This window comes from Hydra vulgaris, chromosome 12 (assembly GCF_038396675.1).
Source record: "Hydra vulgaris chromosome 12, alternate assembly HydraT2T_AEP".
In the NCBI taxonomy this organism is placed as follows: Eukaryota; Metazoa; Cnidaria; class Hydrozoa; order Anthoathecata; family Hydridae; genus Hydra; species Hydra vulgaris.
This window is the reverse complement of record NC_088931.1, coordinates 73,617,690-73,644,271: the sequence shown is the minus strand read 5'-3', so window position 1 is coordinate 73,644,271 and position 26,582 is coordinate 73,617,690. Positions and strand designations below refer to the sequence as shown.

General features: G+C 28.3%; 1 protein-coding gene across 1 annotated transcript; it reads right to left on the bottom strand.

Moving 5' to 3' along the window:
* Positions 1-10,651: 10,651 nt before the first annotated feature.
* LOC100205034 (uncharacterized) lies at positions 10,652-26,334 on the bottom strand. The gene is made up of 4 exons (XM_065812297.1): positions 26,201-26,334; positions 20,399-21,104; positions 20,019-20,159; positions 10,652-11,011 (listed from the first exon to the last, which is right to left on the bottom strand). Exons 2-4 carry the CDS (start codon positions 21,078-21,080, stop codon positions 10,719-10,721), a joined length of 1,116 nt encoding a protein of 371 aa, XP_065668369.1. The 5' UTR covers positions 21,081-21,104; positions 26,201-26,334; the 3' UTR covers positions 10,652-10,718.
* Between the last annotated feature and the right edge of the window lie 248 nt (positions 26,335-26,582).

The following is a 26,582-nucleotide window of genomic DNA, read 5'->3' as shown; positions in this document are numbered from 1 at the left end:
TGATTTCTACTAATAAATAAATAAATAATAATAATAACAATAATAATAATAATAATAGTAATAATAAAAATAATAGTAATAATATATATATGTATATATATATATATATATATATATATATATATATATATATATATATATATATATATATATATATATATATATATATATATATATATATATATATATGTATATATATATATATATATATATTTAAAAATTTTTAAGTATCTGAAACATTAGATGTTAAGACAATATAAAAAAACATGTCTTAAGCCACTAATGTAGTTATTCAGATATGTAGCTATAAAAATAACTAACAATATTATATAATAGGACAACAATATTATAACAATAGTATAACAATGTTATAGGACATTGATCAGTAAAAAAACTTTCAGAAGAGAAGCAATTATCTTTTCAGAAGTTGATGGCATATCAAAATTACGTAACCATTTAACAAAATATAAAAAGTAAAAATGCTATGCGTGCACTACCAAGACAATTTGCAATCCAGTTGAACCTTGCTGTTTTGACAGTTTTTTTAGTTGCATATTGCTGTTTTGACTACTAATAATGCTAATTGTGTCAGTTATCTCGAATGGCATATCATTTTTCATTAAATGGTAGACATGTGTAGATAAGTAATAAATATCCACAGAAGAATCAATTCCATTTATAATATTTGAAGTTAAAAAATGTTGTCTTGAATATTTTTAATGGAAAAGGTACCAAAACTTTCTGTCCTTTTTTTAAGAAGGCTTAGTTTTATTAGTTGCAGTTAGTTTTATTTAATTTGATATCTTTTTTTACCTTTTTATATCCATGACACTCAATACATCATTTTATCTTGTCAACATTAAATTCCAAAAAAAAACATTTTTCAAAAATGCTTTCGGATCTTTTTTTTCCAACAAAAAACCTCGTTCAAATTTTTTTCCAATGCCAATATAAAATTATATCACAGTCATAAGTCTTGTTTATCCGAATATCAATCCCAGAGTTCTAGTTAGTAAAATTTCGTGACGTCGACCAAACGGTACGCTATTGAAACTAGTTAGGTAAAACTATACAGAAAGACCCTATACGGAAAAAACTTTTGTTACAACCTATTGTGGTTGCTTTTAAGGTGAGTTTCCACTCATCCGTTTTTGTACAAGAACGGGAAAAGGAACGGGAAAAGGAACGGAAAATAATCACGCGTGATTATAATAATAATCATGCGCATTTATATGCATGATTATAATAATAATCATGCGCACACTAACGCGTTAGTATGCGCAGTTTTCCTTCGGACAAATAAAAACATGCATGTTTTTATTTGTCCGCATACTCACGTGATTACTTTTTCCTTTCCTTTCCTTTTCCTTTCCCGTAGAAAAACGGATGAGTGGAAACTCGCCTTATAAAAATTTATTTTCGTGACGACATTTGGAAATTAACTCTGTTTTTTTATTAAGTAGCTCTTTACCATTTTTTATAAAGTAAAATTTTTAGTTTTTCAAATAAACAAAGTGAAACTTTTTTTGTCGTATTGTTGTAAGCAAGGGCTTTTTTTAGGATAGGCCAAGTTAATTCTGGTGTTTCTTTTAGTTTTTCCATAGTTTTTTATATATATTTTGAGAGAGTGAATGCATTTGAAATAAGTAAAAAACTTTCATATGCAACCACTCTCCCAAAATATATATGGGAAACTAGGAAAAAACTTAAAGAAACACCAGAATTAACTTGACCTATCCTAAAAAAAGCCCCTGCTTACAACGATATTACAAAAACAAATTTCACTTTGTTAATTTAAAAAACTAATAATTTTACTTGATAAAAACGCTGAAGAGCTACTTAATAAAAAAACAGAGTTAATTTCCAAATGTCGTCACGAAAATAAATTTCAATTAAGCAACCACAAACATGAAGAATATATACTCGCAGTTGTAACGATAGTTTTTTCCGTATAGGTTTTTTCTGTATAATTTTACGTTACTAGTTTCAGTTGAATATAACTTTTTAACGAAAAAACTATATTTGTATGTCGTCTGATGATTGAGCAACAGCATTAAACTTAATGTAGTGAAAATCACGTAGATTTATTTTCTACTATATATAGACACACACACACACACACACACACACACACACACACACACACACACACACACACACACACACACACACACACACACACACAAACACACACACACACATACACATACACACACACACACACACACACACACACACACACATACACGCACACATGCTCACACACACGCACACACACACATGTATACATATATATTTATGTAGTGCCGAATTTACTATAGGACATATTGGGCTAAAGCTCGTTGCCCCGAAAATAAAGGTGCCCCACGTATAAAAGAGAAAACAGTTTTAAGTCTTTGATCATAAATAAATGATATATAGTTTCTAGCAGTGATGGATCCGGGAGGGGGTTTGAGGTATGCATCCCCTCTCACCAGAATCTGAAAGTCCTAAAATATCTTAGAAATTGAGAAATTTTTCTTTTTTTAGGAGACGCAAATGTGGTACAAAATACAAAAATACTTTAACATCCCCCTCTCCCCCTCCTCCCACCAAATATTCCTGGGTTCGTCACTGAAGTCTAGCTATTTATTTATTAAACAATAGCCCGTGTTTAAAAATAATAATAAATAATAATTTATATAAAAAATATTTTGCTAACTATAAACGAAAAAAGATTAATAGAAAACTTGCTTTGCTTTATCTTATTGATATACTTTGCAAACGGCAAACTTTTTAATAGGGTGTATCGAAAAACAACTTTTTTTGAATTTGAAATGGTAATAGAGCGGAAAAGTTGCATAATGCTATAAAAAGTAACTGAGCCAAATTTTTTTTTTTTTTTTTATGTCTTCAGTTTGCGCTTGGGCTTTATTTTTCTTAAAAAACATGTTTTCTGACCTTTTTTACAAAATAAAATTAACAAATTCTATGCATAGACTAGAGTTGCAATAGAGTTTAAACATTACATTATGACTAAGTTAGAAATGGTTTTAATTTTCAAGACAATATTTTAATGTTTTCAGTTGCCGCTTGAGGGCTGAGTTTTTACGAAAAAACACTGTTTAATGAGTTTCTGACACACAAGCTCTGCAGTCCATAATGTACAATTAAAGTTTTAATAAGAGTGGAAAATGTTTTTGAAAAATGTTTAAAGTTTAGCTGTAATAAATTTCAACTACCTGATTCATTTGGATCAGATAGTTGAACTTTATTACCTGATTTTTCAGTTTGTGACAAAACTGTCTTTTTGTGTTGAATAAAAGCATTATTTTTGCGATGCAAGTCTTGCACGAATGAAGCCGTCTCTACTAGCCAAACTTCAAACTTGATTACGAAACTCTACGCAAACTTGATTACGAATCTGCAAACTCGGTTCAAGTTTGATGCATCTCTCTACTCCTTGAGTATGGCATGGAAAATGGTTCACATCTGAAAGATAAAAATTTATTAACATTTCAATTAGATTTCCATTTGAAATATGAGTCTCACATTTCAGATGAAAAGAAGTAAAGAGCCATTCTCAAAGAGTAGAGAGATGATCAAACTTGTAACCGAAACTTCAGATCATGTTTACAGTTTGGCAAGTAAAGACGGCTTTATTCGTGCAAGACTTGCATCGCGAAAAATAATGCTTTTGTTCAACACAAAAAGACAGTTTGAGACAGATCCAAATGAATCAGGTAGTTGAACTTATCAAGTCTATGCATAGAATTTGTTAATTTTATTTTTAAAAAAGGTCAGAAAACATGTTTTTTAAGAAAAATAAAACCCTAGCGCAAACTGAAGACATAAAAAAAAAAAAAAAAAAAACAAATTTGGCACAGTTACTTTTTATAGCATTATGCAACTTTTCCGCTCTATTACAATTTCAAATTCAGAAAAAGTTGTTTTTCGATACACCCTACTTTTTAACAACGGAAAAAAAGCAAAAAATTAAGTAAAGAAAGTATATTTAATAAATTTGTTATAAAGTTCAAATATGAAATAAAATGTAAGTTTCGAGCCATTAGCTAAGATTACTTTAACTATAAAGTCAATCAATGAAGCTAAAGTTTTTTATTATAATTTTCTTTTGTAGGTAATGTTTTTTCTTTGTTTATCAAAATTTATGTTTTTGTGTTTTATGTTTTATTGTGTTTGAATGTTTTGAAGAGTAAGAGCGATAGGGAGTAGAGATAGTTGGCAAAACAAAATTTGATAGCTCGTTCGAGAATTTAAAATGTGAGGCTAACTCACTTAGACTGCGATCATGCACGTTCTCTCAAATGTCACCTTTCCAGAAATTTCGTGTTGAGAACCTTATTTCAGCGATTGATCACTATTAAACGGAGAGTTGTGTCCATGATCATAAATCATCTCTTTTTGGTTTCTTATCTAAGTTGGTAGAACTCGATTCTAAGAGTGTCAAGTCAGACGGAGACAAGTTTGAAGCAACTTACAAGAAATGGAAATGATTTAGTAATGAGTTAAATTAAATTTTAGGTGTTTTATTATAAACAACGAACGGACGTGAGCATGGAAAATTTCATGCATTTTTTTTATTCACAAGAAAGGTGTGCAGGATGAGATCCCTAATGCGTTACGTATTAAAATTGTGTTAATACGTTAACAAGGGCTACTTAATGTGTTAACCAGGGTTAATACTCATTCTTAACACTGCTGACGCTGAAAATTTGCTTGACGGAAAGATTGTTTCCTAAAATGAAACTAATCAAAAAATGGAAAAAGAAACCATGAGGAAAATGAACTTTGATGATATCATAAATGACTTTGTAGACCAAAAAACTAGGAAAACACCGTTGTGATTTATTCCTGGTACAATAAAAGTGACACTAATCAAATATATTTGGATACTTTTATATGAGCCCATGAGATGCATAGTGGTATAAGTCACAATATTTTGAGTTATTGCCACCAATGGTTAGCATTTTGTTTATTCTATTACCTGGCAGAGTGGTATAAGTCTAATGATACTGATAATAATGTTATTTTTATTTACTTCCTCTAAAACAGTTTGATAATTAATGATATGATGTCTACTAAATGCCTCTGTATATATATATATATATATATATATATATATATATATATATATATATATATATATATATATATATATATATATATATAATATATATATATTATTATATACAGGAAGGATAAGGTATATTGTATATAAGGATAAGGTCTATACAGGAAGGGTTATATATATTATTATATATATATATATATATATATATATATATTTTTGCATATTATTTTATATATATATATATATATATATATATATTTTTTTTTTAATGTTATGAATAATGTTAAAAAACTTCAAAACTTTCTTAAATGTACACTTAATGAAGAAGACTATATTAAATTAGAACAAATTACTGAAAAATCAAGGGAAAGCATGTTTATTAAATCAAAAGAACGATTAATAAAAAAGTTTAACATACTTCAAAGTGAACATGCATATGGAAAAGATATTGCGAGAAAAACAACAAAATATAAAAAGGACGCAGTTTTAAACCTTTGCGATACAGATATTTCCATAAGTCACAATGATTTTTTAAACCTTGGTCCAAATTTTGTACCATCTTTAAAGTCGATACCATACATGAATATTATAACAACAACAGAGTCTTCTGCGTTAAAATTATAATACAACAACAAAGTAGAAAACGCACAAAATTTAAGGAAAAATGTTTTAAGAATACTAAAAACGGAGAAAAAAATGAATAACAATCTGACAAATGAACAGAGGATATCTTTTAGAGAAATAAAAAACGATGAAACCATTGCTATATACCCGTTTGAAAAAGGAACAGGTTTTGTAAGAATTGAACATTCTAAAGCTTTAGAAAAAATCCGTGAACAAATTGGTCCGACAAAAATTATTAGTGAAGACCCTACTGCCAGTTACGCGGCAAAAATTAGAAGATTTCTTTCAAAACTAAATTAAAAACAGCGTTTTTCTAAAGAGGAATACGAAATAATATATGCAAGTGATCCTATCCCACCTCGAATGTATGGAGTAATAAAAGCTCATAAACCAGAAAAATCGTACCCTATGAGAATAATTATTTTTACCATTGGCCCACCAAACCACGGAATATCAGAATTCTTAGTTAAAACAATACAACCCACACCTATCCAAAAATGGTCCCAACCTCAATTTTGAGGACCAAAAAAACGACCTATTGGACATTAATCTGCAAGGTCTCTTGTATCACCAGATGTAAAAATTAAAATCTAATCTCTATAGCCTAAGGAGAAAAACACATTTAAAGTTTTATAGCTCTTTGCGCTACTGATTGCACTTGGAGCTCCGTTGTAAATCTTGTTTTTTTTTTCACTTTTTGGTTATGGAGTTTTTAAAAAATATCAAAAACTCTTTACATATATGTGTTGGCTATAACCTGACAAAAAATTAGCTCTTTAACACTTGTGGTTTGTGTACAGGGACCTAAAGTATAGAGTATAGCACTAAAACCTCTTCAAAAAGAGACAACGGATGCTTAACGTTTTTATTATAACCTTATTATTGACTATGGAAGTTTCAAAATTTAATAGAATGAAGCCTTGGCATGTATCTTTTAGGCAAAAAAATAGGAGCAAGATATCTTTTATCTGCGAAAAGATATAGCTCTTAAAGTAGAAACCTCGCCTTTGAAAAAGCGGCCAAAATGTAGCAGTTTTTTGAAGTTTTTATGTCTTTTAAAGATTCAAAGTTACATTAAATAACTAATTTAGTAACAATAAGAGGTGACTAGTGGATATGGGATTCTATGGTTGTTAGACATCACATCTGTGTGTACTTTGTCTGCAAAAAGAGTGCTTTTTTTGACCTTGTTTGTACAAAAGTAGGAGCAAAAAGCACAAAGAGAAATTTTTTTCTAGTTGTTCTGAATTTAAAACGCATAAAAACCTCTTTTTGTTTTAGTAGTTAAACCCACAGGTTTGCTTTGTTGTTTTTTCTAAACATTATTGAACAAAAATCGGATATAATTACAACTTTTTTCATATTGTAAAAATTATGTTTGAATTGTAAATTCAAAATTAGTTGGTAATTTATAAAATAATTTCAGTAATAATGTTAGGATCAAGTTTTTTTTATATAAATCAAAAATGCATAACTTTGTTGTGATTTTTTTTTGTTTTGAAGCATCTCCTTGACCTCCTATCTTTTATTGCTCTGACCAAGTTTGTTTCTACTATTTAAAAATCAAAAGCCACAACTTCAAAGTAATTACTTTTAAGTAATTACAAAAGCCGCAACTTCAAAGTAATTAAAACCTAAACAACTAAAAAGATTTTTTATCAACACAAGCTTGTACTGAAATTATTTTTCAAAGATCAGTTTTTTAACCATTGAAATGTCATGTGAAAGAAAAACTCATCATGATTGTCGGCAATCTGTATGCTTTTTTCGTTTTTCAAAATGTGACAGACATATTACTGATTTCATCAAGGAAAGGATGCTAAATAATTTTTCTGGAAATTCTATGATAGAGTTTCATTGGGCATATGCAATTCCTGCAGAGCGATGGTACAAAAGCATGGCAAGAGTGATAGAAACTTGCCTCTTCCCAAGCCTGACTATAACAAAGTGATTATTAGACCAAAGACCAAAAGATTGGATTCTTTTAATTGTTTAATTTGCCAAGTTGGCAAACTAAAAGGACATTCTACAAAGCTCACTTTTTTAACCAATCAAGATTTCAAAGAAACATCAAGTAGCTTTGATAAACTATGCTCAAACTGTCTCAGTGTAGTCAAAAGAGGAATAACACATGTTTGTTCACAAACCACCAAGTATGAAAACTTAAAGAAAATGATAGCAACTGATTCAAGAACTGCTGAAAAATTTGCGTCCTCTGTAATAACTTAAAAGGTATCCTCTCCACAGGGCACAATTAGGTTGAGCAGAGAAAGTGGTAAAGCAGTGTATGCACTGAACTTCTCTAACTACTTTGGACATGGTTCAAGTTCAAATCAATACTGGTCTTTCAAATAAAAGGATGCAAGAACTGGCTGTAACATTAAACAAGACTACAAATTCAAAAATTGTTGAAACAAAATTTAGGGAAAATTTTACAATGGCTGGTCGAAAAGTTGAAGGTTTAGTCAAAGTTTCTAAAATCTCACTTACAAAGCCATCAACAAAAACTGAAGATTTGGCGGATGTTGTTCATTTCAAGAGTTTAGGAGATTTTTATAACTCAATTCTCAGTGTTAGAGCAATCACTTCATCGCCTCTCATCAAACTAGGTATTGATGGTGGAGGATCTTTTCTAAAGTTCAGGTTGAGTGTTATCTCTAATGTTGGATGTCGAAATGTCACAAAAACTTCAGCCTCAAATGAAAAAAGCTTACTGACTGTAAAACATGGGAAAGAAACAAGTGCCAAGCTTCAGCTACTTGTTGCTGTTGCTGAAAATGTCTCGCTCAAGCAAACACCCTTGCTGTTGGTGTGATGTTAAATCTGATGACCTCAAAGAACAGGGAACTTCAAGAAACATCAGATCCATTAAGATGCAATACAAAGCATTGATTGAGAAAGGGAATGGAAAAATGTGCGCAAAAGATTTTCATAATGTTGTTCATAATCCATTGTTTGACCAAGAAGATGTCAAACAAGTTATTGAGTTTATTCCCCCAATGGAACTTCATCTTCTCCTTGGAATTGTAAATCATCTTTACAAATCAATGCTAAAGATATGGCCTAAAGGCAAAGATTGGCCATTACTTCTCAAATTGAAATTGCAACCTTATCATGGTGGAGAGTTTGTTGGAAATGATTGTCATAAGCTTTTGAAGAACATAGATGTTTTGCAAAGAATTGTTGAAAGCGAAAAAGCAGAACACATGCTTGGTTTTGTAAAAACATTCCAACATTTTAAGAGCGTTGTTCGCTCCTGTTTTGGAAGGACATTAAATACTGCATATGTTCAACATATCAAAGACTTTAAGAACTTTTATCTTAAACTCTCAGTTTCAGTCACTCCAAAAGCCCATGCAGTGTTCTACTATGTTCCTGAATTTATTGCTCTAAAGAGTTCGGCATGGGCATTTTTAGTGAGCAATCAACAGAAACCTTGCATTCAATCTTCAGTGCTCAATGGGCAAGGTACAAAAGAAACCCTGATCACCCTAGTTATGGAAGCCAGTTACTGAATTGTGTTATTGACTATAACAGCAAACATCTTTGAATTGGATTATTTAAATAATTCTTTTTTTTTAACAGTTAAACAGTGATTTCTAGAATTTCATTCTAGAAATACTTGAGACAATATTTGTTGATAATAAATATTCTTGTCTGAAATTTTTGTTTATATTAAAAACTATATTTATTAAGTTTATAAAAACTTTTTCAGAAGTATATAGCTTATTTTGCAAGTACTAAATAAAAAAATATCAACAGCAATTTGAAGAAAAAGTAATAAATATCAGAACAACACCATAAAGTAATTTTTTTAAAGGAAATCATTTCATGTCTGTGTGTATGTGTTTTTTTTAATGGGAGATTAAGGTTATATTGGATTTTCTTCTGTTTGATATCTTATTGAAACCCAATTCAATAAAGATATATTTCCTATTTAAATAAAAGAAGTTGTTATTATTGTGTTTATTTCCAATATTTCAAGTTAGGTTTGTTTTACATTAATCAAGCATTAATGTAAAACAAACCTAATCAATCTGCATTAGCATTTCATAAAACCTTTTGCAAAGAAAATGTTATTTGGGAAAAATCAAGAACGTTAAAGGTAGAAAATAAAAAGTTTAAAAGAAAAATTAGAGAGGCACTAGAAATACAAAACAACATGTGCTCTGCGCGAAACGGCGGAATTAATCTTGATGAAGGCCAATATGTCAAAATGACATATTGGCCTTCATCTATGTTTTGGACGCCATTTTTAAAATTTAAAAATCAAAAGAAGCCATTCAACCGCTGACGTCAATAGTAACAATTTTATATAAACTATAACGATTAAAAATTATTGTAATACTTTACAAGCTGATGATGCTGGTATCCATAACCCAGCAAAAATTTCTTATATAATAATATTATTTGTATTGAGAGAAACTGTATTTCTTAATGTTAAAAAAATATATATATATATATATATATATATATATATATATATATATATATATATATGTGTGTGTGTGTGTGGATATATATATACATATATGTATATGTATATATATATATACATATATGTATATGTATATATAAATATATATATGTATATATATATATATATATATATATATATCTATATATATATATATATATGTTTTGGTGTGTGTGGGTGGGGGTGTGTGTGGGTGTGTGTGTGGGTGTGTGTGTGTGTGTGTGTGTGTGTGTGTGTGTGTGTATATACATATATGTATATTTATATATATATATATATATATATATATATATATATAGATAGTGACGAAATACACAATGGCTGATGATTGCCGAAAGGTATGATATATAAAAATATATATATATATAAAATTTTTATATGCAATACATAGTTTTTATAAATGTTAAGTAATTTTTCAGAAAAGAAAATTGAGAAAAAGTAATCATTTTGCACAACTACCCAGCTACTTTTTTTTAATAGCAATGGTTTTTGAAATAAAAAAATGTAATCATAGATTACAGTTACAGCTAAGGGTACATAGCTTCAAAATTTTTTTGGATTATTCGCTTCACTCTGCTCGGCTGACTCCTTGGATTTTATTTCCTTAATATTATTTATAACAAATTTCCAAAAAAGTAATCCAGACGTTTGTCCTGCCATGCAATTTTCTGTTTCGATTGCTGAAATTCCTCCCAAATAATTGTAACCCGGTCCAATATTGTGAAATGTCTTTAAGTATCCAAATGCATCGTGAACAGCTGCGTGATATGCCATAGGTCCATCTCGGTCAAATAAAATGTTATGTATAAGACCAGTATCGCCAGGGCCTACCCTTCCTAACAAAAATTAAATAAGCATGTTAAATATCAGTGTAACAAAAGTAAGTTCATATATTCATGACATAAGTACACATTTTTATAGCCAAAAGATGGTTTTAATGCCTTACAAATTGGAAAAATATAAATACTACATTAAAAAGATTTATAGTTATACCTATTCCAACTGTAAAATTATAGTAAAACTTAATCAAAAGTCTCAATGCATGTAGGTAGTATTAATTGTTTTTGTTACAGACTTCTTTTACAAAGTTTGCAACTAAAGTATTGAATGAATTTTTTTTTTTCTTCATATTTTTAAGTAATAATATACTAATTATTAAAAGGTTCCAAAGCGAGAAAACAGGTTCAACAAGGGTGTTTTTAGACCATTTATTAAACCTTGATTTTTAAAAATTTAAGATCTTATTACGGTACATACAATTAAATGTAATAACAAAAATAAACCTGGGAGCCCGATATCCATTTGAGCCTAGGAGAAAGTTACACGGTTTTCCGGCGGCATATTTTGAAACCCTCTACAGACTCAGAATAGGCAGCGATATGCGCAATTTGATTCGCTGATTTTGAAAAGGAGGCATTTTGCGCGTATGTTTAAATCAAAACAAATGTCAAAAAACGTATTGAATAATAAAAGTGAATTTGAGTAATTTCATAAAAAACCAAATAATAATAGCAAAAAAAATTATGATTTTTCTATCCAATTTTGTGCAATATAGTACAAATACTTATACAAACCCTCACAACTCAAAACATACGTAATTTTCATAATTTTTTCTTAAAAATAAAGATTTCAAAAAATAAGTTTGTTTTTCTAATTGTTTTTATAATTCTAAGATATAAAAAAGACAACCATTGTAACAAACTATAAACCAGATGGTGAAACTTGACTATGCTGGGATTCTCATACAATAGATTTTTTAATACAGTTTTAAAATTTATCTACTAATATCAATAGGCTATAATTAACTTGGTATAATTTTTTTCAAATTAAGTTCTCATTTATCCAATCATTTAGCTAGAAAAGTATTTTGAAACAATAGCCTAATTTCTTTTTAGAACTTTACACTTATTACTCCCATATATAAATTATATACAACACTAAAAAAATTTGAGAATATTGCTTATTGGTTGTTATAGCTAGGCCAGATGATTTGCAACACTCTTAAATTAAAAGCAATTGTAAGCAAGAGCAAATTTAGATATCCTTTGGTAATGTATAGTAATAAAAGATCACAAAGCATTGTAAGCTATTAAAAAAAATCTATAACTTGATGTCCACAAGTGTGTTTTGATATAGGAAACTGATTACCGAAAAGCAATAACTCTCAACTTACCACACCTTTATGAAAAACTAAGTGTAAAAAGGTAGAAACAAGAAAGATTGCAAACATGCACGTTCATGTTGTTGTTTATTTCAATTTCAAAACTCAATACATTTTTGTTGCTATATAGCTTTTAACCTGAACAAAATACTCGTTATTGTATTCTATAATTAATATAAAATGTGTATCCTTTAATAGCAACTGATGGTAAATAATATTAAATAAAGCAGCAAACTTTGATAAATTTTATATATTTATAATGCTAATAACTTATTTTACATTATATACTCTAGAAGAAAAAGAAAATATGTCTGCTCTAAAAAAATTAGAAAAAAAATCTTAAATAAAATGTACTCCATATTTACAAATTTTATTTATAGTTTTATTATATAATTTTTAATATAACCAATAAAAACAAGTGTTCTTTTTTCAAATTTCAGTGAATATCTCTTGTTTATTAATATAAAAACAGAGATGCAATATGTTTTATTTTGATGTAATATTAACACTTTTTTTGGAAACTTGCTTCTTCAAATGTAAAAGCTAATTTTGATGAAGTTATTTTTATTACAAAATTTGCCATAATTTACCTTTATTTGGTTAAATTTTTTGAATTTAATACTCAGTAAAGTTTTAATGTTCAGTGAAAAAACAAATATCACTTTTTTTGTTAAATTTTCCAATAGAATATTATCCAATTTATTATTCAAATTATTTCCATTAGATTAATATCCAATTTTCATCCTATATAATATATAAAGAAAAATATTGATGTACGCCTTATCAGCCTTCTCAAAATTTAGGTTGAACAGTAACTTCTTCAGGGTTCGTAGATTCATATGGAGCATGTAAGCTAGTTTGGCAAAACATCTGTAAAAGTTTTCTTTTTCCAAAATTTTAAATGTTAAACTGTTTATAATTAACAAGTTGGTATAAAGATGCAGTAACGAGCTTAGAACAAACTCTACCTCAGCTTAAAATTTATACTTTGCATATTTTAAGTACTTTACCAGTAGTCTGGTGCAATTGCATATAAACTTTGTATCAAGCATGCTTTATAGAACACGGATATTATATTTGATAAGAAACACATTTAGAAATCTTGCAAAATTGCACACATGCAAATTCAAGTGAAATATTTCAAGAGTTTATACATACAAAACACATTTTATAATAGCAAAAATATTCATAGCATGACAACTTACTTTGTTCTTTTTTTTATAATTTTCTTTTCTTTTTTTTATTACTCTTTTTTCATTAAAACGATCGATTCTAACCACTTAGTTTAGTTTTTTAAGTCATTTTTTTTTTCAATTACTGCAATACAAAAAATGCCACAATCATTTGCCATAATCCACTTTTATTTATGCCATAATCCACTTTTATTCGATTAACTTATTTGACTTCAATACTTTTTCTTGCTTTTAATGTCAGTGTTTATATGTAACTGTACAAAAATTACTGTTCTGTAGACAATCATAAATATCACTTCTTTTGTTAAATTTTTAAATATTTTTTAACTTAATGCAGCCTGCAAAAATTTTTATAAATTTTAAAAAAGTTTTTAATCGTTTAACACGATGTTTTATTAAAGTTACGTAATAAAAAAATATATCAGCCTCCTCCAAACTATGGTTGAAACAAAGCATGAAAACGAAATCTCTTCAGAGCTCATATATTGACATGGAACATGTAAACTAGTTTTGCAATTAGTACAAATTTTCTTTTTTAAAAAATTCTAATTTTCAACTCTTTATAATAAACATGTAAATCAGTTTAAAATAAAGTTCTTCACTAGTAGTCACATAAAACTGCATATAAACTTTGTATGCAAAAGTGCTTCACTATTAGTCTCGTACAACATACTTATATAAACTATGTATTTGAGAATGCTTTAACGGGTCTTTTGTTTCTGAGGCAAGTGCGCTACCACTGCGCCACATTTGCTCAAATCTAAAAACTAAAGACAGCACTTTATACATTTTATGATCGAAATTATAATAGTCTTGAATTTTAACTTTAAGTTTACAAAGTATAATCTTTAGTTTAATTTCAAAAAGATAGATAGGAAATGTTTTCACTTTGTGAGTCAATTTTCACATTTGTCAGCCTTGCTAACAGTGCTCCATAGACTGCTTCATTTTGATGTCATGAAAAGATTTAAAGTACTATGGAGTTTTATCTGCTGCGCAGAACCCTATTTTATTAGTAGATATTTTTTTTTTTGAGTTTTAACCACTTTTAGGGGTTGCTCAAGTGCCCCAATTGTCTAATTTTAGACTTTTTTTTTTACCTTTTTAAAGCTTATTTTCAACACATTTGAGCGAGTTCTAAAACTCAAAATAATTTTTTTTTTCTTTCTAGAGTTTCTTCTAAGTTAGTAGAAAAAAATAAAAATGCATGATAATTTAATTTGCTTAAAATTATTTGTTTAAACCTAACTAAAAAATTGCATAATAATGCAGATTTTTCCAATTTTTTACGCTTCGCGTTTACTTTAATACTTTTGCTTACTTGCTTAAACACGTTATGCAAATAATTTTTTAGCCATGACGATATTTAATTTTCATTTAAATACGCGGGAAATAATTATTGATAACTTTCATGATATATTTACTTCATATGCTTATTAGAGCTATTTACTACAGTTTTATTCATGTCAGAAAAAAGTAAGAAAAAAATAAAATTTTTGGTTGGGGAATCCAGGTCAAAAGACAAATTTTCTATAGAGCAAGAGGTTTTTCAATACTTCTTGCATTTAAAGGAGAAGCATCCAAAACAAAAAGAAAGTAGAATTATCCACTGTCCGTTGACAAAACACTTTGAAATCAGATGCTATAATGAAAACTCTTTATGCTGCACTCTTTCAAAGTTAATTACACCTTGGTTGAAGGGTGAATTTCAGATTTTGCAATTACAAACAATTAGGTAGGTACCAGACTGTATATGTTTTTCTTTTATTTGTATATTATTATTTATTGGAGAAAAACAATTAGTATAACAAATGTCTGCTATTAAATAAATTAATTAACAGAAATAGATGTGTTGTAAAATGTTCAGAAACTACAAATCACATTTTTTAGTAAAAAGATAGAGATCCAAACCTGGAAACTGTTAAAAAAACAAAAACAAGACAAACTTTTTTTCGTTTATTCTCTGCTTGCAATTTTCATAAATGCTTTAATACAGGGTTGTTTCATGCTGTCTCGGGGCCTGGGACAAATTTAAATAATGAAGCTCCAAAGTCTAAATACTAAAAAAGTCACATTTACAATGTTATTGTAAATGTTGCTACTTTCTTATTTTCTAATCTTGCTTCTTGTTTGTTTGAAGTATATAATGTGTTTTACGATATATATGACTTTTTACAATTTTACATTGTGATAATTTTAAAATGTGTACAATTTTTAAATAAATGATTGAATACATTCTTTCATTTTTTTTTATTTTTAAATTAGGTCATTGTTACAAAATCAAATGTTGAAAGTGCTGCTTTTAATTTAAGTCAGATTGTACTAAAGGGAAACCTTACAGCAAAAAATTTGGTTTCCAATATTATTTCAAAAGTTATTAATGCAAACTCTTCTTCAGAATCAGTATGATATTGGAATTGGTACTATTGGAATTGCTACAAGCACTGTCGACTCGCGTAAAAAACATGTAACTTGTTTACAGAGGATTATGGGATGCCCTAATAATATAATATTTAAAAAACAAATAAAAAAACATAAACAACAACTTTAAAGTTAATACAAACAAATGCTAAGAAAAAAAAAAAGAATAACATAAATAATATATACTTTTCGTTTTATAGTAATTGTATTATAATTAAATCATGTATATTAATCAGTGAAATAACTTGATCAAAATAAAAACTTCGACTTATTTCAAAAAAATTAAAATAAAAGCTTTGACTTATTTCAAAAGAAAACAAAAACACATCAGTTTGAAATGTTGCACAATGACCTACTTTATACGGGCAAAGTTAAATCAATTAAGCACCTAAAACTTGATGCTTTAGTTAGTAAAGTTAAGTACTTTCCTATCTTTGTCTCTTGGAAAACGAAAAAATAACACATTTTTATCGGCTACTCCACTTGTATTTGTGCAGTTAACTGCTGCCCAATACAAAGGCATTTCTTTATACTAAAAACAATCATTAATTGAAGAAAAATCGCAATATAATACACAGAAAACACTTGATAGTTTCTTCCAAATTTATAAAGAGAGTTCATTTTTATACTAGCAGGACATCCCACAATGCCTTGCGCATACGATTACACTTTAAACAATGTAAAAAAGTCGACAGCGTTTGATTGTATAGGGTGGGGAGGGGTAATATGGATAGAATTTTAGATATATTTTTTTCTAATATAGTTTTTTTTTTGAGTTAATAATCCCCATAAAAACTTTTATTATTTTTCTTTACATTCAGGGTGTATACAGGGTGTATACAACAAAATCACAATGAGTAAAACATAAATATATTTTAAATAACTAACTTACTAATCCTTTTTTAACAACACCTTTTATACATTTAAATTACCCCACTGGTGGGGTAATGCGGATCTCATATTATATCTGACACATATATCACACCTATTGTTTTTCACGTTTTTAAAAAATCAAACTGTATTGATTATGTCTAGCAGTTTTCTTTTACTTACTGATACAGTCTTCTTTTCAGCTTTATTCTTCTCTTCTTCTTGAAACCTTGCGACAACATCTTGTGCTGTTAAAATTTCTCCCTTTTTGGCCTGGACACGTGCCTGCGTTTATTTGAATTGCAAGTGCTGTCAGTGTAGGTTGACTTGGGCTAGGTGTAAGTACAGAATTGATTGCTCTCTGCAGGTTTTTTCAACATTTTCTTTTTTGTTAGACTCATTTACTTCCTCGTGCTTTGGTTGCATATTCACTATCTTTTTCATAGGTTTTGATTTGTCAACAGGGTAAAGACCACTACCATTACAACCACTTTTCAGGAGTTTCTTATCTATCTTACTGACAAAAGCTTTTAATAAAGTTGGAAATACATACTGTCAACTGTTTTATGTCTGATTTCTCTTAACCAATTTTTAAGGATTTTGTTCCAATGGGATTTCAATGGAGCAAAAAAACCAACATCAAGAGGTTGTAATGCGTGACTTGTGTTCAGAGGTAAGCAAAGTAAAATTATAAAATTGTCCGGAGCCTCTTTAATAGTAGATTATGTTATATGGCTGTTGTATCCATCACACAGCAGCAACACAGGCTTTTCATAATCTTTTACATGTATATTAAACCTGTCAATCCAGGTTTCAAAAATATAGTCCTCCATCCAACCGGATTTTGTTACACCATACATTGCATTTTCTGGTCCATTTTGAAACCATGCATCATATAGGTGGATGGCTTTGTAGACGATAAAGGGAGGTAGACACTGACCATTTGCTGACCCACAAAAAAGTACAGTATACATTGATTTACCACATTATGGAGCAACTTAATAGGCTGTTTTTGACGAACAAAGATTTTTCCTGCTGTAGGATCTATACGTAAACCTGTTTCATCTAAATTAAATATGCAATGTGGTCTATCAAATAAACTATTATCATTTTATGCCTTCTCATACATCTCAAAAAAATCTGTCAATGTTTTTAGAGAAAGATCATTAGCTCTTGCTTTTCATTCCATCTTTTTTCAAAAGACATGCACCAGTCTTTACCTGGCTTATCATCTTTGAATGGAGCTTTTTTGCCAGTAAATGTTATATAGGATTTAACTATCAGTTTGATATCTTCTCTATCTTGTGGAAAACCCTTATTAGCAAAGTACATCAGGGTTTTTACTAGATGATTTTTCTCAGTATTATTTAAAACAAACCCACCGCCACTTCCAATTCTTTTGTCATTCCTTTGGATTTGATCATGGGATTGTCTGTATAATGTCATATAAGGAATTCCAGAAGACTTTGATACACTGTATACTGACTATGCTTCGTTAACAAGCTGTATGTCAATCATTAATTTGCTGTAATCATATGTACCAATAGTCTTGCGTTGGTATTCACGAGGCATAATAATTTATTTCAGTCTTATTATTTTATCCAAAATATTTTAGAACAAAATTTAATTATATAAAGTCTATAATTTAATAATAAAGTAAAGAGGAATACAAAAATAAAATATAAAACATTTAGATGAGAATTTAAATTTTACCCTTGCCATTCAGGAAAAACAAATTTGAACTATGATCTTAATGTAAATAGTTCAGAAGCATTATATAAAGTTATTATATATGAAACTGAAAAATGTCTAATACTATATCAAAAAGTAAAAGTGAGGATAAATTTATATTTAAATATTATGTAGCTTATGATTTTGTAATAAAATACTATAATGTTAGTAGGATTTTATATATTTTATATATATCCATTTTACCCCACTATTATTTTACCTGTATATCCATTTTACCCCATTTTAGATTTTTGTTTATTTATCAATATGGGTTAGAGAACTTGTATATTAAATTTTAAATATTGTTACATCATGGTCCAACTTATAAATATACATAATTAAACTTCCATAAGTAGTATTATTGAAGACTGCAGACAGAAGTTTTAAAACATGTTTTTTATATTTTTTTCAAAACAACATGTCTTACATGTTTACTATTCATGTAAATCAATTATAAACATTGTTAATGCAAAAAAAAGAAGCTATTATGTGTAGAAACTGTTGGTAATTTTCAAGTTTTAGAATTATGTATAGATTATTTACTCCATGGATGCATATTAAATATTATTGTCCCAACAATCCATATTACCCCACCCTACCCTAGACTTTTTGATATTTAGCAAGAATTTAACGTGATATCTAAATCACTGGCTTGGAGAAAAATTGTCTCGTTGTGGGAGCTGGCCTGTTTTCGTTTTTTTTTTGTTTCACTATTATTCAAATAATATGGTTTTAAAAAATGAAAATAAAAATTACTTAACTCATTTTATTATAATTTATTTCGGAAAAAAAGTTGTTCTCATATTTCGACTAAATCATTTTTTATTCAATTTAGACGATTTCAAAAATACAATTTTAATCGACTTTAAAAATATATATTAGTTAATTTAGTCGACAGACAAGTTATTTTAAGCCGTAACAACACTACTTAGAATAACAGGTAATCCTTTAGTTAGGCGGCGTAAAAATTGTTTTTTGGGTTTGTCGCAATTACGTCTAAATAAACGCACCCTTCCATAAATAGATCAAGTGAGGACAAAGTTTAGAGTGATGAGGGTCATGATTAGGGTCAGATTTAAGATCACAGCTGGTACGAATAGGGTTAAGACAAGGGTAAGGTTGTTGTAACTTGATAATTAATTCTAAACCTTAACCTTGACCCTAAACCTCAAATAAATCTTTTAAAATGAACCAAATAAAATGTATTTATAAACATTTTCAAATAAACCTATATAAAATGTATTTATAAAAAAGTGTACTTTTGTGGTCTATTCAGTACAACTTTTCCCTACTATTTGAAATAAAAAAAACTTCAAGTATTTTCTAATTAGTTAAAGAAACTAATTAATCAGTTCATATAGAATCTCATAATTAGAATCTCGTTTGTTTTTGTAATTTTTCTTATAATATTTTCAATGTGCAATTGTTTATATTTCAAACTCATTTAATAAAATAAAAAGTATTTACCTGTTGTTGGATTAAGAAGAATCCCGAAGATAGGATCGAGAGGACCGTAATCTTTGGCAACAAAGTCAGCAATTACTTTTCCAGACATCATTTGTTGAAGACTTCCCCAATAATCACTGTGATTCAAAACATCAGTTTCACCTGTAACAGATTTATTGAAAAAATTCAAAAAATCATTATATTATAAATATACACGCTACAAATATAGACAGAGAGAGATATTAGATCACATTAAATTGTTTAATTATAAAGAATATCGTAATTGTAATATACAATTTGCGAATTTAGGTTATTTGTATATAATTATGGTGCTGTTCATAACAGCTATGAATCGATGCAACATTAAAAGATAATAATAATAATAATAATAAAATTCACACCTGAACGAGATTCGTATATTTGTAAGAATTTTTCTGAATCTTTTATGAATCTTTCTTTATCTTCTACCTCTCTTATCTCCATCAATTTTTTAACATAAAAAGAAAACGGATTTACTCCTAAAGACACCCAGTTCCATTCTTTTCTTCTTAAATATGAATCCACTGTTGACAAAATATCTCCTAATGATTTGTATTTTGGTTCTGCAGAACCATCGTTAATCACAACTTCTTTTTTTATGCTGTTTATCATGTGCACTAAATTATCACGATTGTTTAGCAATTGAACGCAATATTCAACGATAGGTTTGTTTTTCAGATGCAACAATTTTGAAAGATGAGCTTTGTTTTTAGTAAAAACATTTTTATCATCTAAAGATGAATTTAAAGACATATTTAAAGATATATTTTGATTTGGAGAAGTTTCTATTTCACTGCTACTAAATATAGTTTGCTGCTCTTTTGTCTCTGATCCTACAGGTACAATTACATATTCTTTTGTCTCTGATCCTACAGGTACAATTACATATTCTTTTGTCTCTGATCCTACAGGTACAATTACATATTCTTTTAAGAGCTCACTCAATTCAAATGTGTTAACGTCAACATTTTCAGTTTTTTTAACGTTTACTGAATCACTTGTAGTTATAGTTTTTTTAACAAGTTTACTGAAAGTGTAACTCATTCTCTATATAATATTTTTCACAATCTGAAATAAAATAAATAAAACTTTAACATGTTAAAAAAATAATCAAATTTTAGAACATGACGACAATCACAATAATATGAATACCATTAAAACATCAAATTTAATAAAAAAAACTTTTCCAACTCATGACGGTCTAATGAACGTTCTACGTTTGTTCTTTATCGTATTCATTTTTTTGCCTTAAGAAAAGTGTAATAGATTTTTTATCATCAGCATTATAACTAGATTTATATAGAATTTGCAAACTACGATCTTAACACGATTAATGTAGCGCCTGGGTTGAAATAGCCGACCGGGACGCCGTCAGATCGCAGCTCTGGGCATGTGATTAAGAGATGAATTTCAAGTTTAACTAGTAAAAAGAAATTTACCAAAAATCCATGCAAATTGTATACAAATGAAGAAACTGAGCTACCAGAATTACACTTGGAAGAGAATAAAATATGAAAAAAATTATTTATAAAATATTAATTAGGTTTATAACGGGTGATGACAAAAAATGAGACTGCGTTCAATTTAAATTTGCATGTATTAATACCATTAGCTGTATATAAATTTTGTATTTTATTGCAAATTTATTCTAGTTTTAAATAAAAAAAAAGTAATTAAAATTCAACGATTTAAAATGAAAATAAACAAATCTAAGCAAGAGCTTCTCCGTAAACGTTTGCATGGATTTTACATGGACATTAAGCAAAATGGTAAATATCACACTCATTGTCATTTCAAAGCAGAATAAATACCAAAAGCAACTGTATACCGTATAATTGAACGCACAGAAAATGGAATCAGAACTCAAAGAGTTAAAGGAAGTGGTCGAGTCGCAATAAAAATGACGAAAAAGAACATTACCAAGCTGAAGACCATGTTTGACTTGTAGGATGGCGTCTCACAAAGACAAGCAGCAAGAAAATTTGTGTGCGATCAGTCTTTTATAAGCAAAGCATTGAAGAAACAGACAGATATTAAATGCAAAAAAAAACAAAGATTCCATTAAGAACAGAGTCACAAAAACGCAAAATAAGAACCAGATGCAGTCAATTATACGAAAAATATAAAAATCACGATTGGATAATCGATGATGAATCTTATTTCACTTTCAAGCATAGCACCATTAACGGAAACCAAAATTTCTACTCAAGTAACACTGCTTTGACACCGCCATGCGTAAAATATAATCCAGTGGAAAAATATAAGCAAAAAGTGTTGGCCTGGATTTGCGTTTTGGCTAAAGGTATTTCTATACCTTTTTTTGTATTTTCTAAGCAATCACTTAAGCAAGAATTATACCTGAACGAGTGCATCAAAAAAAGACTTGTTCCTTTCATCAAAGCAAATCATCTAGACGACAATTATACATATTCTGGCCTGATCTAGCAACATCACATTACGCAAAAACTGTAGTGGAGTATTTCAGACAAAATAACATCAATTTTGTTGAAAACGAAGACAACCCTCCCAACGTACCTGAATGCAGGCCTATTGAGGACTTTTGGTTTTAATTGAAAGGAGATACAAGAACAACTGGCAAGCAGAAACTATTAATAAACTTTGCAATAGAATAAAGTATTGTTTGAATAAGATCGACTTTACTTCCATACAACGCCTTATGGGATCGGTAAAAGGTCGAATCGATAATATTCGTAGAAATGGAGTAATAGAAGATAATTTAATATATGTTTTGAAAGCTCGAAAAAATCTCTACTTAATACATTTTTAATTTTAAAAAAATCATTTAAAATAAAGGATTTATGCCGTTTTAAACGCAGTCTGGTTTTTTTGTCATCACCCGTTATAAAAACTGTCTTCAAAATTGGCTATTACTTGACAATTTGGATACTTGGATATTAATGAATTTAATTAAATACTTGGATATTAATGAATTTAATTAAAGATATTCTTTTGCAAAATTGTTTAATAATGTTCGCAAGTCTAGTCACTATTTGGAACACATCAGGCCGTCAAATTCTAAGTGAAAATACAAAAAAGATTATTTTAGAATAAGTATTAAGCAAGTAATAATCAAAAGGACAAAAGTCCAGTTAGAAAGCTTATAGTTTAATGGTAAGAATGGGCAGGACTGATTTCCGTTTGTTTTTAACGATTAGGGTTTTTCTTGTATAACTTCGTGCCTGAACCCTAAAAGAACCCAGTTACTTTAAGGAACACATACAGTTGTAAAAACTTGAGTGAGAAAAAAACTCTAATTTTATTGGAGTTAGTGTTAGTTAGACAATGATCAAAAAAGTTAGACAGGTGCCCAGTATAGAAGCATTCGGTGAAGTGGGGGAAATTCTAGTCACTGATTATTTATATCTGTTATGCTGTATGAGATGTATACCATTTTAGCGCAGATATTCAATTTATATAAAGTTTATATCTAAATTTTTGTTTATACTGCTTTATTGAAAATATTCACTCAATTGTCTGTTTATTAATGTTCGCAACTAGAGCAAAAGTCTAGTCACTATTTGGAACACATCAGGCCGTCAAACCCTAAGTGAAAATGCAAAAAAGATTATTTTAAAGTAAGAATTAAGCAAGTAATTATCAAAAAGGAGAAAAGTCCAGTTAGAAAGCTTATAATTTAGTTGTAAGAATGGGCAAGACTGATTTCCGTATGTTTTTAACGATTAGGGTTTTCTTGTGTAACTTCGCATCTAAACCCCAAAAGAACCCAGTTACTTTTTGGAACACAAACAGCTGTAAAAAAGTGAGTAAAAAAGAAGTTATGATTTTATTGGAGTTAGTGTTAGTTCAACAATGATCAAAAAAGTTGGACAGGTGCCCAGTTTAGAAGTATTTGAGTGAAGAGAAAATAATTCTAGTTACTGATCATTTATATCTCGTATGCCGTATGAAATGTATGCCATTTTAGCGCAGATATTCAACTTAAACATAGTTTATATTTATATTTTGTTTATACTGCTTTATTGAAAATATACACTCATTAGTTTATTAAGAAATTATAATTAGTTTATATTATACTTGTTTATATTATGGTAGTTAAACTCTCTTAGTTTGTATTAAATCATAATGTATACCCTTCAGGGGAAGTATTTGCTTATATTTAATTTAAACTTAATTATAATTTATTCCGTATAACTTATAATTAAGTTTAAATTAAATACTAAAAAAAAAAAGGTTTAAATTAAATAGAGCTAATTCGTTTTATCTAATTATATAAATGATTATGATCTAAGCCGTTTTAGTGGAGTAATTTGTTTTCTAAAAATGTAAACCATTTTAGTAGAATTTTTCGTTTTATACTTTAGTTTATATTTAATTATACCCTTTATTTTTATATAAAATTTAAATTTATTTTAACTTATATCTATATTTAATTTATAGCCTTTAATTGGAAATATTTGTTTTATACTTTTTTTGTTTTATCGCTTTTTACTTTGTTTAATTTTGAATATAATTAGGGAAATGTTCGTTTTATATTTATGTTTAATTATTTTAAGTAAGGCCTTTGAGCGGAAATATTCGTTTTATACTAAGTAATACTTAATTATATTTTAAAACCACATTACGAGTGGTTAGTATTAAAAAATGTTTATCGTAGCAGTGGTTAGGTAGAGTTATTTGTTTTTTACATAGCTTTTATATGTAAATATTTTATATACCTTTAATCTAAAAATATCGCTTTATACTAAGTTAATTTTTAATCACAATTTATTCCGTAAAAGTGGGGTGATTTATTTAATATCTCGTTCACATTTAACTCAAACTTTATACCGTTTTAAATCTAGTTTATGTACATTTATAACTTATACCGCTTTCTTGGAGTATTATGCATTATACTTTGCTTATACAAAATAACTATTGATATCGTTTTAGTGGAATTATTCGTTTTTAAAACTATATACTCTCTAAGTATAGTTATTAGTATTATACTTAGTTTATATATAAATATAATTTTTATCGTTTTCATCGAGTAATTCGTATTTTGATTACTTTATACTTAGTTAAAATAAAGTTGTAATTTATACCGTTATAGTGTAGCTACTCATTTAAAAATGTACACCATTTTAATGGATTTATATGTTTTATACTTAGTTAACATTTATCTATAAGTAATACCCTAGTACTGGAAATATTCGTTTAACGCTTAGTTTATATTAAATAAGAATTAATGCCGTTAACATGGAGTTATTTGTTTTATACTAATGCAGATATAATTATAACTTAACCGTTTAGTTGAGCGTTTTAGTAAATTTGTATTATAAAAATATGCAGCTTTATAGTTAAAATATTTGTTTTACATTAAGTTAATATTCTCAAATAGCGATAAACAGAATAAATCTGTGTACCCCCAAGCAACACGAACCCGTCAGCCTCAGCCAAAAAATAGTAAACACCTATTTAAAACTATAAGAATTCATAAGACAATTATACGAAAAAAAATAATTTTATTTTTACAAAACCAAAACAACTGTTAATAATTGCCATTGTTGTGGTAATCATAATGTGATAAACCAATTAACACAATGTAACAAAATAGCTTAATTTATTAAACATAAAGCACTACAATAAAGCAGAAGTATCACACAAAACATCAAAAACAAACATTAAGTATAATAGGGAGAGTGCGCGCATATTTACTTAAAGAAAGAGTATAAAAATATATCAGCGTTAAATAAAATTGGAAATTATGTAGTATAATACCAGATTCTTGTCACGAAATGGATATAGTATTGACCCTTATAAGGATTCAATACTCTGGTATATGACGTTTCGAATGTTTTAATGCTCATTTCTAGAAACCCACGTCGCTGTATCATCCTCAAAACAAGCAAGTAAAACCCACCTCTACGTCGTCAAAGCCTTCTTATGTTGCAACATTTGATAGGGCATACTACTGTAAAGCCAAACACCCTAACTCTCTCTCCTTTAAAAAGATACGTACTGATATACTTTTAAGAAAGTAAGTAGAACTTATTACGCAGGAGGTAGTCTTAAAGATCTAAATCTAAAAAATGACACCAAACGGCCTAGTAAGTGCTGAAAACTTATTTTGTACTTATATTAACAAATAAAAATTAAAAAACAAATTAATAAAAAAATAAATAAAAAACGAACATGCAACTTACCATATCTTTATTGAAAAAAAGTTTTGAAATTTGTGATAGTAAAGTGGATTGTTTGTGCAACGCGAATGAGCAGATAATTAAAGCGCATGTAAAAGTGTACCACGATGCTCTATGACGCATGTTGCGGTAACACGGTGAAAAGCAGAAACAATATATGAGAATATGCTCTTTGAGTTAAATTTCAACAGATATATATGCGATTGGTAAATGAAAGTGCAAATCAATTGGTAGATAAAAGTGCAAAGTGATTGGTTGATGAAAATGATGTGGTTAAAGTATATTTTAAAGGATAAGTAGAAAGTTCCAGAAAACAGTCACTAAAAGCAAGATACTTTTGAAATAGTTGTGAGGGAAGGGAGAATATGAATAATATTATTACTGT

Excerpts from the sequence above, each read along its gene's own strand:
- LOC100205034 (XM_065812297.1), bottom strand. The coding sequence starts at position 21,080 with ATGAGTTACACTTTCAGTAAACTTGTTAAAAAAACTATAACTACAAGT. Across the intron at positions 20,160-20,398 it reads AATATACGAATCTCGTTCAG|GTGAAACTGATGTTTTGAAT; the intron begins GTGTGAATTTTA and ends AATCTGTTACAG. Across the intron at positions 11,012-20,018 it reads TCTTCTTAATCCAACAACAG|GAAGGGTAGGCCCTGGCGAT; the intron begins GTAAATACTTTT and ends AATTTTTGTTAG.